Raw genomic sequence first — 14,302 nt, 5'->3', positions numbered from 1 at the left:
GTTCTCTGAAAACAACTGCTACTCACAATGTGACTAACTCATTGATTGCAATGGCCCAGGTTCTTTTGAGTCAATGTGCCCGCAGCACCATGTCTCAGACACTGTGATCTGGCCTTTAGCTGGCTATGGAACATCACTTAGAAATTACATGTTGTTACTGGCCCAAAACAAAGGTGGTACAACCCGACCCCACAACACAATGACAAAACACAAGACAAACAGCTGTACACTGAAATCAAATGGCAGTACTTGGTTTTAAAGTAATCACTGCGATGAGTCAGAATACACCCAAAGCAATGTTTTCAAGATTTAGTATTAAGGTACCAAAGTGACATTAAAAAATTCTTGTAAGAAACTTCAGGGCTCCAAAATACATTTGAAAACCACTAATCCACATACATAAGTGAATAATCATCACTAAAACAAAATACTTTGTCTCCCCTTATATGATACACAGCCATGGAGAATTAAAAAGAAAATCTTGTCATCAAATGCAGGTTGACTTTTATAGTGTTATCCAGCAGATTTGCATCTTAAGATGAGAAAAAAATACGGAAATTGTCCAATAAAGGCAGTACTTTGAAGTAAGGTTCAAATTTATTTGTCAAATGTACATATCTTGCTAGAATGTTCATAGTTTAGAGGCCAGGCGCAGTGGCTCACACTTACAATCCCAGCACTTTGGGAGGCCGAGGTGGGCAGATAGGTCAGGAGTTCAAGACCAGCCTGGCCAACATGGTGAAACCCCATCTGTACTAAAAATACAAAAATTAGCCAAGTGTGGTAGTGCACTCCTATAATCCCAGCTACTTGGGAGGCTGAGGCAGGAGAATAGCTTGAACCTGGGAGGTGGAGGTTGTAGTGAGGCAAGAGTGCACCACTGCACTACAGTCTGGGTGACAGAGCGAGACTCCATCATAAAAAAAAAAAATTAAAATAGTGTTCACAGTTTAGAAAACAATTTTTACTTGCTTAATCAATGTTTAATAAAATTCCCAAAACATTTTCCCTATTGAAGTGTCTAGTAATGAAAAGACTTATTCAGCTTCACCCCTTTATTTTCTAAGGCAAGCACTTTCATTATGTTCCCTAAATGAAGGACAAAATGAAGATTTCAAATATGACAGTGAGACAATAAATGTTAGCCACCCAATCGCAGCAGGACTGAGCTGGAAAAGACTTCAAATGTGAATCTGCATCCTAAAATTCAATGAATACTAATCAGCAACTTACTGCCTGAGCTTCCTCATCCTCAAACTTGAGAAGCTCCAAGGTACAATCTTCTTCCAGAGGGCGGTCCAGGTCCCACACAACATTATTTACTTTAGCAATAATGGTGTTGTCGGCCAGGCCTTGACTTAAAAAAAAAAAAAAAGTCCACACATATATAAGTACACAAGAATCCAATTTGAAAACAGGAAAATAAACACTATTTTTATTATATATTGATTTTTTTATATTGATGTATCTCTATTTTTCTGAAATATAATGATAAAAACAACAAATTCCAAAAATGTACCTAAGAATGTAACTGAAAGATCCTGAAAATGCAGAACATTATCATTTGACATTGAATGCCTCTTGTTTAAACAGATATGGCAACTCTGATAAATAAGCGCTATCAATTTCCAATGGTTTGAATAATCTTAATTTCTGCAACAAATAAGTTTTTTTTTTAATTTTTTAGTGACAGGGTCTTGCTATGTTGCCCAGGCTGGCCTACTGGCCTGAAGCAATCCTCCAACATCAGCGTCTAGAGTAGCTGGGACAACTGGCACAAGTCACCACACCGAGTTTTCTCTTAATACACCCACCTTTCTCTTTCTACAAAGCTAAGCTATGTAGACTCCAAAGGAATAAAAAAAAAAGGCCTATTAACTAACTTCTCTGTTCCTCTTCCTGCTTAAAATGTACACCAGATCCTTTCTTTGACAGACAATGCTAACCTCAGAATAAATTCTGCAAATGCCTGTGATAATATTTATAACAAATATAGAGGTAAAATGAAAGACTATTTAATAAAACTTTTCATATAATGTGAGTAAAAATATTACACACCCAATATACAACATCAAACATAAAATATCATCAAGTGATGAAATATCAGAGCACACAGAGTGTAAAAGCTACAGGAGTTCTGAGGAGGGAAAGCAGCACAGGTCAGAGTCATCTGGAAAGGCTCTGAGGATAAAGCACTCACAGGAAGAAAAGGGGAGGCCATAGCATTCCAGATGAGGGAATGGCCACAGACGCAAGCAGAGATGCAAGTGAAGAAAGGTTTATGCAGGAAGCTGTGTGACTAGAGCAGAGTTGAGTAAGGTGAGCCAGATTATACATCTAAATGCACAGCTAGAGAAATAATAGTCTATAACAGCCTGGACATCTCAACGAAGGTAGGCAACATTCTACACTGTGAAGAAAAAGTATACACCCTTTACACTGTAAATCTCAAAGAAACCTACCACTAGAAGGCTTTAAGCTAGCCAGGCTTGCTGTGTTGGTGGCTCTCTATGTCTAAGGGTTTACAACCAAATGTATACAACTCCTATCTGAGGATCAAGAGAGAAGAACCAAACAGAAAGTAAACAACAAAACTCCTTTCTATTTTCAATGCTCCTACTAACTTTACCATAGGTTATAAACAATGTTTTCTTTCCTCCTGAGATCAGATGGAGCCAATAAAATAAATACAAGCATTTCACAAAACATAACATGAATTTGGCAGAGAGAAATGTATTTCATCATATTGGTGTAAAGCAGTTTTCAGGAGATTAAAGAACTGATAAAAAGGATAATCGTATTCTCTATATTCTTTGGGAAGAACATGACTTTTATCTTATGATCCAAAATGGAGCCCCAAGATTCTAAGAATAGAGTTACTCTGAAAATGTAGATTACACACGGACCATACTGGATCATTTCAATTTTTCAAAGAAGGGTAAAATAATCTATAAGATTTGTAACAAAACGGCCGGGTGCAGTGGCTCACGCCTGTAATCCCAGCACTTTGGGAGGCCGAGGCGGGTGGATCACGAGGTCAGGAGATCAAGACCATCCTGGCTAACACGGTGAAACCCCGTCTCTACTAAAAATACAAAAATTAGGCAGGCATGGTGGCGGGCGCCTGTAATCCCAGCTACTCAGGAGGCTGAGGCAGGAGAATGGCGTGAACCCAGGAAGCGGAGCTTGCAGTGAGCTGAGATGGCGCCAATACACTCCAGCCTGGGCGACAGAGCGAGACTCTTCCGTCTCAAAAAAAAAAAAAAAAAGATTTATAACAAAACAAAACTTCAAAGAAAAACCTTTTGACGCAAATGGAACATGTCTTTTTTGTCCTTCCCTTTCATATTCACCACTAATTATGTGAATCTTTAAATAGCCTGTTATCAATGTTATAATTTTTCACAGAACAAAAAGTTATTCTGGACTTTTGTAAAAATTTCATAAAGTATTCTCAGTGCAGATCAGTGAGTTAACTCCAGAGCTAAAGCCCTTCAATGTTTTATGTAATTCAACCTTTTATTTTTTTCCCTGGAGACAGACTCTCGCTCTGTCACCGAGGCTGGAGTACAGTGGCTCAATCTTGGCTCACTGCATCCTCCACCTCCAGAGTTCAAGCTATCCTCCCACCTCAGCCTCCAAGTAGTTGGGACTACAGGTGTGCGCCACCACGCCTGGCTAATTTCTGTATTTTTAGTAGAGACAGGGTTTCACCATGTTGGCCAGGCTGGTCTTGAACTCCCGACCTCAGGTGATCTGCCTGCCTTGGCCTCTCAAAGTGCTGGGATTACAGCTGTGAGCCAATGCGCCCAGCTATGTAATTCAACTTAGAATTTTATAGTTCTTGAAGAATATTTTTCAACTGAAGACTTGATAAATTACAATGTAATCTAGATCAACATTGTAGAAGGTAGAGGAAAAAGTTCCCAAACTAACAGAAGCCTAAATTTTAATGACACGGCTACAATCTCATTGTGTGACAACAGAGGAATCTATTAATCAACCTGACCTTCAAAATTATCCCTAAAATGAAAGGTTGAACTGATACGTAAAGGTCCATCCAGTTCTCTATGCTCTCACATAGAAACTTGCATGGTATTACAACTTTTTACTTCCTTTGGAGTACAGTAGAAGAACTTGTAGGTAGAAGCACTTGTCAAATGAATGGAAACACTCCATTCACTTTGTAAAAAGTACTAACTAATGTCTGTGGTACAGTAGACGCTCAAGGCTCATAGGCCTAACTGGTTCTGCTTCTACTAGTTGTATAATAGGCTTACCAAGAATCAGCCACGTTGGTTCCCCAAACTGTTTTTGTGCTTGTTCTTTTACGTGTTTGTTCAACAATACAAAATTGATGATGATCAACCACATGACAATTCATATGGTGATTTCAAATGGTTCAATTCAATACATAACAATTATAAATCAACTTAAAAATATATAATTATAAAATAACACAACAAGGGAATTATGGTTTCTATGAAAACCAAGTTGAATGTTTGAGAAGGCTTGATAAATCCAAGTCACACACACAAAAATACTGTCAAGTTAGGTGTAACTCTACAACTACATGAAAATCTGCAAGGATTCTGCACTCAGACTACTTCTCAAATGTGTTAAGATAATGTAAGAATTCTAATTAGCACTCGCTATCCCCCAAAGCCTTGCCATACATATATATATATTCACTGTTTTATATATGTATATAAAGTTAGTGAATACATATATATTCACATATTTTAAGTTGAAGTGTTTAAGACCAAGATTGGCAAGCTTTTTCTGTAAAAGGCCACACAAATATTTTACACTTTGCAGGCCAAACATGGTCTCTGTTGTATATTCTTAGTTGTTTTATTTTTTCCAACTATTAAAAAATTTAAGAATCATTTTTGGCTGGGCACGGTGGGTCACGCCTGTAATCCCAGCACTTTGGAAGGCCGAGGCAGGCGGATCACGAGGTCAGGAGATCGAGACCATCCTAGCTAGCACAGTGAAACCCCATCTCTACTAAAAATACAAAAAATAAGCCAGGCGTGGTGGCGGGCACCTGTAGTCCCAGCTACTCGGGAGGCTGAGGCTGGAGAATGGCGTGAACCCGGGAAGTGGAGCTTGCAGTGAGCCAAGATCACGCCACTGCACTCTAGCCTGGGCAACAGAGCAAGACTCCATCTCAAAAAAAAAAAAAAAAAAAAAAAAAATCATTTTTATTTTTTGCTTTCAGGACGTACACAGATTATGACTAGAGTTTCCCAATGCCTAGTTTAAGATATATATATATATATATATATGTATGTTTTACCATATATATGTATGTTTTACCAACTATTATTTTGAAAAACTGACCAATTATTGATCCCAATCATATCAGATTAAGAAAGCCTCTCCCCTATTACAAAATATGCATCTAATTCTCAGTTAATCGAAATAACTTCTTCCCACCCCAATAAAAGTTTTAAGACTAGGAATAGTCTTTCATTGAATTTATAAAAATAGTACTTTTTTTCATGTGTTATATGAAGTTTCTTAACCTTTCCATGTAAGATTATCTAGCTTCATTTTTAACTTCAAAACAAAGACATTTAAGTCAAAATAGGTAAACACTGTCTAGTTGGTTTTGTAACATTTATAATCATAGTAAGACTAAAAATATACAATGCCCCAAAAGATAAGACCAAAGTAAACTCTTTCAGAAATTAACTTTGAATTTTGACTACAAAGCTCTGTATCATTTTGATTTTTAAAAAATCTCAAGTAGGCAAAATTAAACAGATTAAAAACACTGAACGGTAACATAAAAATATTATAAGAATAAAACATGGCAAGATAATAAAAGGAAGTTTAGTTAGACCACAAACTATGGAAGGTCATGATGGGTGTAGCTTATACCTAATTCCACAGGCAATTTGATATGGTGTAGTTTTCCAAGATTCCGCATCAACCTGTTTACCATCAGGCAAAGTGACTTTAATTGGCTTGCTATCTTTTTCTGCCTTTTCTGCCAGAATGGAATCATGTTCTGCTTTTAGTATATTATACATCTCAAGACGTGTGTAAATATATTCAGGCCAAGGATTCAACTGCAAGACAACAAACAAATCAGGAAATAAATGATCAGTAAATATTGCTTTCCTATTTAGAAATGGGAAATAAATAATAAAAACAATACAGAAACCCAGGACTATTGATTCAGTGTGGTAAATAAACACTGCCAAAATCACCCGGCATTACCTCAATTTGGTTCTAAATGAAGGTAAAAGAAGGAATTAAATGCCCTATTCTTATGCTGAATCGACAATTACCATTTTGCTACTATTTACAGCAAGTGGTTTTTTTCTCTTTTAAGATGTCTTCTTAGGATCTTTTCTAACTAAATTATTTTACACATAGAGCTATAAACAATACTGGAAATAAAAACAATAAACTGGCTTTTCCATTTTGTTTCAATCATGTCCAGGTGATGGTCTGTGCAGCTGCTCAGCCTATATGTCCACTCACAACAAATCACAAATTTCTTTGACTTCAGGTCTCCCCTTCAAGGAAAGTATTTACTGAATTCAAAGATGCCATGATCACCTTGGAGTATGTAATTAGCAACTATATAAAACAACACACTACTACTTTCTATAGTAGGTAAAATTAACAAAAATATTCTATATAAAACACCCACTTAGGTTTCTAGAGGTTTGGCAAAGAAAGAAAAAGAGACAGCAATCAGAGAGCTGACTTCCTCTGCTGTCAGACTCTATAATCTATGGAACATTTCAAAAAGGCAGTGAATCTGTGGTAACAAAAGAGTCAAACTAACATCTACAGCATTGATCATCTTCAAATTACATGAACATTAACACTTCATACAAAAGTGAAGAGGAGATTGCTTAATTTTGCCATGACTTTCTATCTTCAAATGAATTTCAATCTATCAGATATAAAATGACTTACTGCAAAACAGATTTTAACATTTACTCAATGTTGATAATGCTACCAAAACGTCTCCATATATATCAACATACCACAATTTGAAAGGAGTACAAGCGAATATCTAATCCTTAAGAAACTGACTGGGGCAGGGCATGGTGGTTCATTCCTGTAATCCCAGCACTTAGGGAGGCCAAGGCAGATGGATCACTTGAGGCCAGGAGTTCAAGACCACCCTGGCCAACATGGCAAAATCCTATCTTTACTAAAAATACAAAAATTAGCCAGGTGTGGTGGCGCATACCTGTAGTCCCAGCTACTTGTGGGGCTGAGGCATAAGAACTGCTTGAACCTTGGAGGTGGAGGTTGCAGTGAGCCAAGATTGGGTAAATAGTCACTGCACTCCAACCTGGGCAAGAGAGTGAGACCTTGTCTCAAACAAAATGAAACAAAACAAAACAAAACTGACTGGAGATAATAGAAAATAATATCAAATGAAAAAGATTCATTGTCTGCCCAGTAATTCCTTCCCTCCCTCCTTCTTTCCATTCTTTAACGACAGGGTTTCACTATGCTACCTAGGCTGGCTGGAGCGCAGTGACTATTCACAGGCACAGTCACAGAGCATTTCGGCCCCAAACTCCTGGGCTCCAGTGATTCTCCCACTCAGTCTCAAGTGATTGGCTCCCACCACCATATCAGGCCCTAATGTCTTTGTAATTCCCACCCACAGCAGTCTCTCCCTTTCTTTAGTCATTCAGTTGCTCTTTGAGAGCTTTTCATCAAATTATCACAACGGTCCATAACCTTCAATGGTGAAGAACCCATGAATTAACTAAAAGCTCAGACAGAGCCTGTCATTCTACAATCATAATCTGAACCCCTCAGACTAATGCACAGTACCTGGTTCCATCCACTCTAAAGCATCATTATAATCCTACCCACCTGCACTACCCTCTGTATCTTAACTGCAGTTTATCATCATAGCCACTTGCAATGTCCCAATTAGAATTTCGTGTCAAAATCTCTTCAACATTCATTCAGCAGATACCCTCTGTGTCAGGCTCTGTGATTGCAGAGATAAATAAAACCTGCATGTTGCCCTTGGAGGGGAAGGCCAAGGTCTTGGACAGTTCACTGTACACTCTTTTTTCCAGACCAATCGTTAAACATAAATAATCACATGTCCCACTTAAAATTCTCTGTTCAGAAGAGTCTTCTAATTATACTCTTTGTCTTATTTCCAGGTCATTTCTCAAGCTGTGATGGAACAGCACGTATGTTTGTATTGAAAGTATAAAAAAGAAATTACGGAACATATGCATTTTTCCATTGGCTTGCAAATTTTAAAATTCACAATCAACAATTTTCTTCACAATTACAGTGGGGTATAATGGTCGGGAGACTGATCAACTGATCAGCCGTAAGAGAAATGGTTAGGTAGAGTTCTAAGCAACACTACACTTGATCATCTATAAACTTACCCTAAAGTAAATGACGGCACTATAAATTTAGCAATTGCAGCATTTGTAAAAGTGGCTCTTAAAAGCCAGCTTATTGTGCTACTTCTAAAAAGGCTGTTCCTTTGTGCTTCTTCCTTCTGGTAGCTTTCTAAAGAGTCTCCAATAAAACAGCTGTAATGACTAAAGCAAAAAGTGAAGCACAGTTCACAGCAGTAAAAATAAAGTAGAAAGGCAAGCTTAACTGCCTCTAAAAGCAAAATACTCAGGAACCAGGTTGATTTAGGGCTGGCTTTTGATATGCCAGTTCCTTTCAGTGTGAGCCTGGGGAAATGAAAGCATTTTCTACAGACTTGAGAGGCCTTAAGGGGATCTGTCCTGGCTTAGAAGCCAACCCTAGGGCAGGTCCAGATGGAAAGGGCAAGGAGGGGGTCAAAAAACTGGCTTTCTTTGGTTTTCGTTGTATTCAGTGTAAGCCCAAACACCAAGTCTCTATTCCCTAACATCTCATTTAATGAAATGTCAGAGAGCTGGCATCACATCTGGCAACTGAATAATTACCAGTCTCCTCTTCAACTTTCGTTCTCTGATTTTTATATTCAACCCCAAAATCCGATCATCTTATACAATCATACGCCAGTTGCTTCCTTTTACAGTAACAAACAACTGAAAGTCCTTTTTCCCCTCTCAGATTACCCTTTCCTAATTCTTCTTCCTGATTTTTCCAACCAGAACCATCTTACACCACCATGTAAACCATTAGAACCCTTACACATTAGGAAAGTCTCAGAAAGTTCCCTGCAATTTGCCAACCTTTGATAACAGAGCCCTCTGTGATGATAACTTTTACCTCAGCTCGACCTCCATCTCCAGATCCTTCTTTGTTCTTCTTTTTGCCTCCTTCCTTTTGCTTCTCTTCACCAGCACCAATCTAAATAAGCAAAAAATGTTTTACATTTTAATCTAATGTGACACCTCCATCCTGTGATGCCCCAGGAAAAGTGTTGAGAATGTTATTTTAGTATTTGTTATTTAATTTTTAAAAAACGGAAATCTGATATTGAAAGACTGAACAATTTCAACACTGGCAAAGACAGGTTAACAACTTACAATAAAGACAAGTCTTTAAAAAGTAGGAAGGAGTTACTAACGATGTTTAACTCCTCAAATTTCATTTATTTTATTTTAACTACTCCTGTGACTCTCGCTTCAGGTTTACTTGGACCACATACCAAACATACAGCCACAAAGCATGCAGTTGATTCAGTAAGCATATTTCCAGGAAAAACAAAAAAAAAAACTGAATGCAAAGTGTGCCCATGAATTCCACCAGTGCTACCAAAAGCCATGGAAGAAGCAAACATAAGGCCCAATCCCTACCATGTGTAAACCTAGTCTCTCCAGGGAAAGTAAGGCATACATGTGTGAGAAACTCCCGGAGGAGAAAACACAGTAGTAACGCTATGATTAGATGTCAAATAAGCTAGGACAAGCGTAAGAACTTTAAAGGACGGAATGCATTTCAACAGGTGGATTCTGAGAATAGAGGCAATGTGTCCTATGTGTACACATAAGCTTGTTGTCAGAAATGTTAAAATTTAAAGAGAGAAAAAATGACTAAACAGGCTGATTAATGAAGGATTGTTTTAGAAAGTAATACAAGGTAAGACAAAGGCTCACAGAAGCAAGAACTAAAAGTTACCATAAGGAATTTAGACTTCAGTTAGAAGCAAGTGAAGTCATAGAAAGTTTTAAAGTAATAAATCCTGTGCCAGGAATGTAAACGGGGATTGTAATTAGTTTGCATGTTTGTGACCTTTAGTTTTTTTAAGTTTTAAGATACAATTCATATACCATACAAGTTACCCATGTAAAGTATACAGTTCAATGGTTTTTAGGTATTCACTGTTGTGCAACTATCACTAACATCAATTTTAGAGTATTTTCACCACCCTCAAAAAGAAACCTTGTACCCATTAGCAGTTCACTCCCTGTTGCCTTCATCTCCAGACCCTGGCAACCATTCACCCAGTTTCTGTTTCTATGGATTTGCCTATTCTGGGAATTTCATATAAATAGAATCACACATTATGTGCTCTTTTGTGACAGGCTTCTTTTAGTTAGCATAATAATTTCGAGATCATCAGGTTGTAACAAGCATCGATACTTGTCATTGTACCTTTTTATTATCAAATAATATTCCATTGCTTACTTATCCATTTATCAGTTGATGGACATTTTGGCCATTGTCTTTTAAATCCTATAAAACATGTTACTTGTATAATTAAAAAAAAAACTAATTTTAAAATATGACTCCTAATTTCATGCTGAGCTGAAATCCCCCCTACTCCAGGAGTCTGGATTTAATAAACTTTAAAGGTTCATTTAGATTCAATAGCTCCTTTGTCATACTGTAGAAGTGATGTAACTGATCAAGTATACTGGGTAAAAAGAAAAATTGCGGCTGGGCGCGGTGGCTCACGCCTGTAACCCCAGAACTTTGGGAGGCCGAGGCGGGCAGATCACGAGGTCAGGAGATTGAGACCATCCTGGCTTAAATGGTGAAACCCCGTCTCTACTAAAAAATACAAAAAAAAATTAGCTGGGCGTGGTGGCGGGTGCCTGTAGTCCCAGCTACTCCGGAAGCTGAGGCAGGAGAATGGCTGGAACCCGGGAGGCGGAGTTTGCAGTGAGCAGAGATCGCGCCACTGCACTCCAGCCTGGGAGACAGAGAGAGACTCCATTTCAACAAAAAAAAAAAAAAGAAAGAAAAATTGCAGGTCTGTGCAGGTTTAAAATGGAAAGATAATAAAATAAGTTTTATATTTCTGATAAGATTATTTTGGTTTTGACCATTTGCCAAATGAACAGGGGTAGTGAGAGAGAGAGAGAAAGACAATCATCACAAAGGTTTTCTGGTTCTAAATACGGCTCCATTTTACAAACAAGAACATTGGCTCAAAGAACTTGCCCATTTGTATCATTAATAGAGCTGGGAAATTACAACAGGTCTCTCTGGAACCCTGAGGCCTATGACCCCTTTTCTACAACACTGGGAAGAGAAGAGGCAACTGTTCTCTGTTTCCCTGAGTATATATGTTATGTACATCTACATACAAGTAATCTAAAATCTCAACCCAAAAGTTGGGAAACAGAACTGGATTGTGAAAAGAAGCTACAGAATTACCTTTCTCAGGAATGGTCTGTCCCTGACTCACTCAGAACAGCACAGGGGATATTAGTATTGGCTATAGGATACTGGGTTTGAGCAAGTTACTGTTCCTATGCCTGCTTTCTCATCTGTATAATGGAGATAATAACAGAACCCAGTTCACAGCGTTATTAAGAAGACTGCATGAGGCCGGGCGCGGTGGATCACGCCTGTAATCCAAGAACTTTGGGAGGCCGAGGCGGGCGGATCACGAGGTCAGGAGATCGAGACCATCCTGGCTAACACGGTGAAACCCCGTCTCTACTAAAAATACAAAAAATTAGCCAGGCCTGGTGGCTGAGGCACCCGGGAGTTGGAGCTTGCAGTGAGCCGAGATCGCGCCACTGCACTCCAGCCTGAGTGACAGAGCGAGGCTCCGTCTCAAAAAAAAGAAGACTGAATGAGTTAATTCATGGAATGCATTAATACACTGCCAAACCCGTATTTAGTACTCAAAATAAATATTAACTATTGTATAATTATTACAGGAAGGAAAAATTACATATTTGTTAACCATACATATCACGTCCAATTAAGAATAGCACAGGAGAATATTTATGGACATGGAAAGTTGTTGACCACATTCTATTAAGCAAAAAAAAGTTACAAAACAGTAAAAATATCATTTTATGTGAAAAAAAAATCTATGTATCGTCACCATTTATCATCTACAATTAAATTTACATAGTTAGAATGTGCCCGTATGCAGTTTCTCCATTCAATCTCGAGTGGACAATCAATAAAAAATTTTGACTTTTAAGTGAATTGTCCTGTCACAGACTTGGGATAGAGGATCCCTTAGCTGAAGACGTCACCACTTCTCACTTGGACTATTACAACAGCTTTCTGCATGTGGCCTCCACCTTCTATCCCAATGCCAGCGTGACTTTTACAAATACAATCTTCCCGCTTAAGATCCTTCATGTATAGAATACAAGTTTCAAACATCCTTGTTGCCTAAGATCCTTCTGATTGCTGTTCCTTTAACCCTTCTGGCATATCTCTTGCAAACAACCCGAAAGACAATTCACCTGCGTGCCCCTTTTCACTGCCTTCCCTACCTTTACGTGGGAAGCCCCGTCCTGCCTGTTTACCTGGTGAAATCATTCTTCCAAACTAAATTCTAAAGTGCCCTCCTAAACTTCCTCTTCTGTAATACCACAAGGTTGATCACAAAGCACTAGGGCTGTTTTCCTGTCTCTTACACATCAGCCTGTGAGGCCCTCAAAGTCGGGGAACTGGGCCCTATTCATCTTCCCACCTGCACCGCCCAGATCAGTGCCGGGCAAAATGTACACTTAACCACCCAAACTTGGACAAGCTGGGTCAGATCTCAGGCACTCGGTTTTCCTTTCCTTAAAATGGAGCTCTTTACTCCCGCAGGATCTTAGGAGATTAAATAAGGCTCTGCAATGTGTTTCCCGCTTACAGTAAGCCATAAACGCAAGTTTGGAAGCCCCAAGCCTAAGATTCTGATTCTGTCTCCGCGTCTAACTACTGTAGATGTGACGCTCTGAACAAGTCGCTCACTCAAGGTCTGTTTCCTCATCTGTAAAGAGAATGGACCCACAGATGAACTGCAAGGCCCCACCCTAATTTATGAATGGATGGTTCCTAAAGGGGGTTCCGACTTTCCAGGAGTCCCACCATCCCCCACTCCTCCGACCCACGCGGTCCCGGCCGCTTCCGGCTTCCTGCCCCCCGCCCCCGCCGCGAGCGTAGCGTCTGCACCCACTAGAGTCCCAGGCTGGTCTCTGTGTCCCACCAGGTTTGCTCACCGGCTTCTCTTCGCCTCCCATCTTCCCTGAAGGACTGCTGGCCTTCTCCTCAAACATTGGAGAACGACGAAGCGATGAGAGAACCCGAAACCGACGGCCTAGAGGAGAGGAGCAAAAAGGCGGGTTGGAGGTGGGCTAACGCCCGGGACTTAGCCTCGGCTGGACCAGCTGATGCAATCCAAAGGCGCCCTAACCCCGCCCCCAACTTGCGGCGGAACGAGCAGCCAATGGATAACGGGGGAAGGCGGGCCCTCCCTCCTCTAAGCCAGTGGAAAATCTTCTTGGGTGACAGAGCCCTTCTAAGAAATCAGGTCGCTGCGGGTGAGGAGGAGCAACTGCAGAAGCTACTGGCCTACTCTCCGCTGACCTTGGTCTGGAAGCTTTCCAGAGTCGAGTCCCCAATGCGCGTGCGCCTTTCATCCCTTCTGACTTTATGTCGCACAATCATGGACCTTCCCGGACACCGTAGATAATAAATAGGTCTTGGTCTAAACTTCTGGGAAGTTTTCGGCGACCTGGATACCATCTTCGACACTGGGACAAATCCAGGGATGCAGTCCAGGGTTTCCCGCGGCTTCGGCGCTTCCTGACCTGGCGTGACTGCCGACTTCTCGACACCACCCAGGCCTCAGGCTCCCTGTCTGTAGTGGTGAATCGACCTTCCTCAAGGCAGTCCAGGCTCCCCAAGCCCCACGTCCTGGTGATCCGGGACAAACCTTTCCTTGAACATTCTTCACTACGAGCCGCTGCTGATCTGTACTGCCTGGAAGAGCATTTCCATAGCGCCCGCAAAAATACAATAAAGCTCACCCAAGGAAATAACCAGGGATTCTCACGCCTGGGTGTCAGTGTTTGGAATCGACTGGGCTTTTTTATGTTAGTAGGCAATTTAAAACAATTACTTATTTGAAATCAGAAGCGCAATAGGCACAATT

General features: G+C 39.9%; 1 protein-coding gene across 3 annotated transcripts in view; it reads right to left on the bottom strand.

The window, feature by feature from the left end:
- TARS1 (threonyl-tRNA synthetase 1) overlaps positions 1-13,759 on the bottom strand; it is a 28,572-nt gene extending 14,813 nt beyond the window's left edge. The window contains exons 1-5 of one of the 3 annotated variants that reach the window (XM_054555069.2): positions 13,368-13,501; positions 9,229-9,309; positions 5,890-6,080; positions 2,201-2,299; positions 1,234-1,357 (exon numbers count right to left, since the gene is read on the bottom strand). In XM_054555069.2, coding sequence (XP_054411044.1) covers positions 1,234-1,357; positions 2,201-2,299; positions 5,890-6,080; positions 9,229-9,309; positions 13,368-13,424 — 552 coding nt within the window. In that variant the 5' untranslated portion in view covers positions 13,425-13,501. 3 annotated transcript variants of the gene reach the window in all.
- Positions 13,760-14,302: the final 543 nt, after the last annotated feature.

This window comes from Pongo abelii, chromosome 4 (genome assembly GCF_028885655.2).
Source record: "Pongo abelii isolate AG06213 chromosome 4, NHGRI_mPonAbe1-v2.0_pri, whole genome shotgun sequence".
Taxonomy (NCBI): Eukaryota; Metazoa; Chordata; class Mammalia; order Primates; family Hominidae; genus Pongo; species Pongo abelii.
This window is presented reverse-complemented; position numbering and strand designations above follow the sequence as displayed.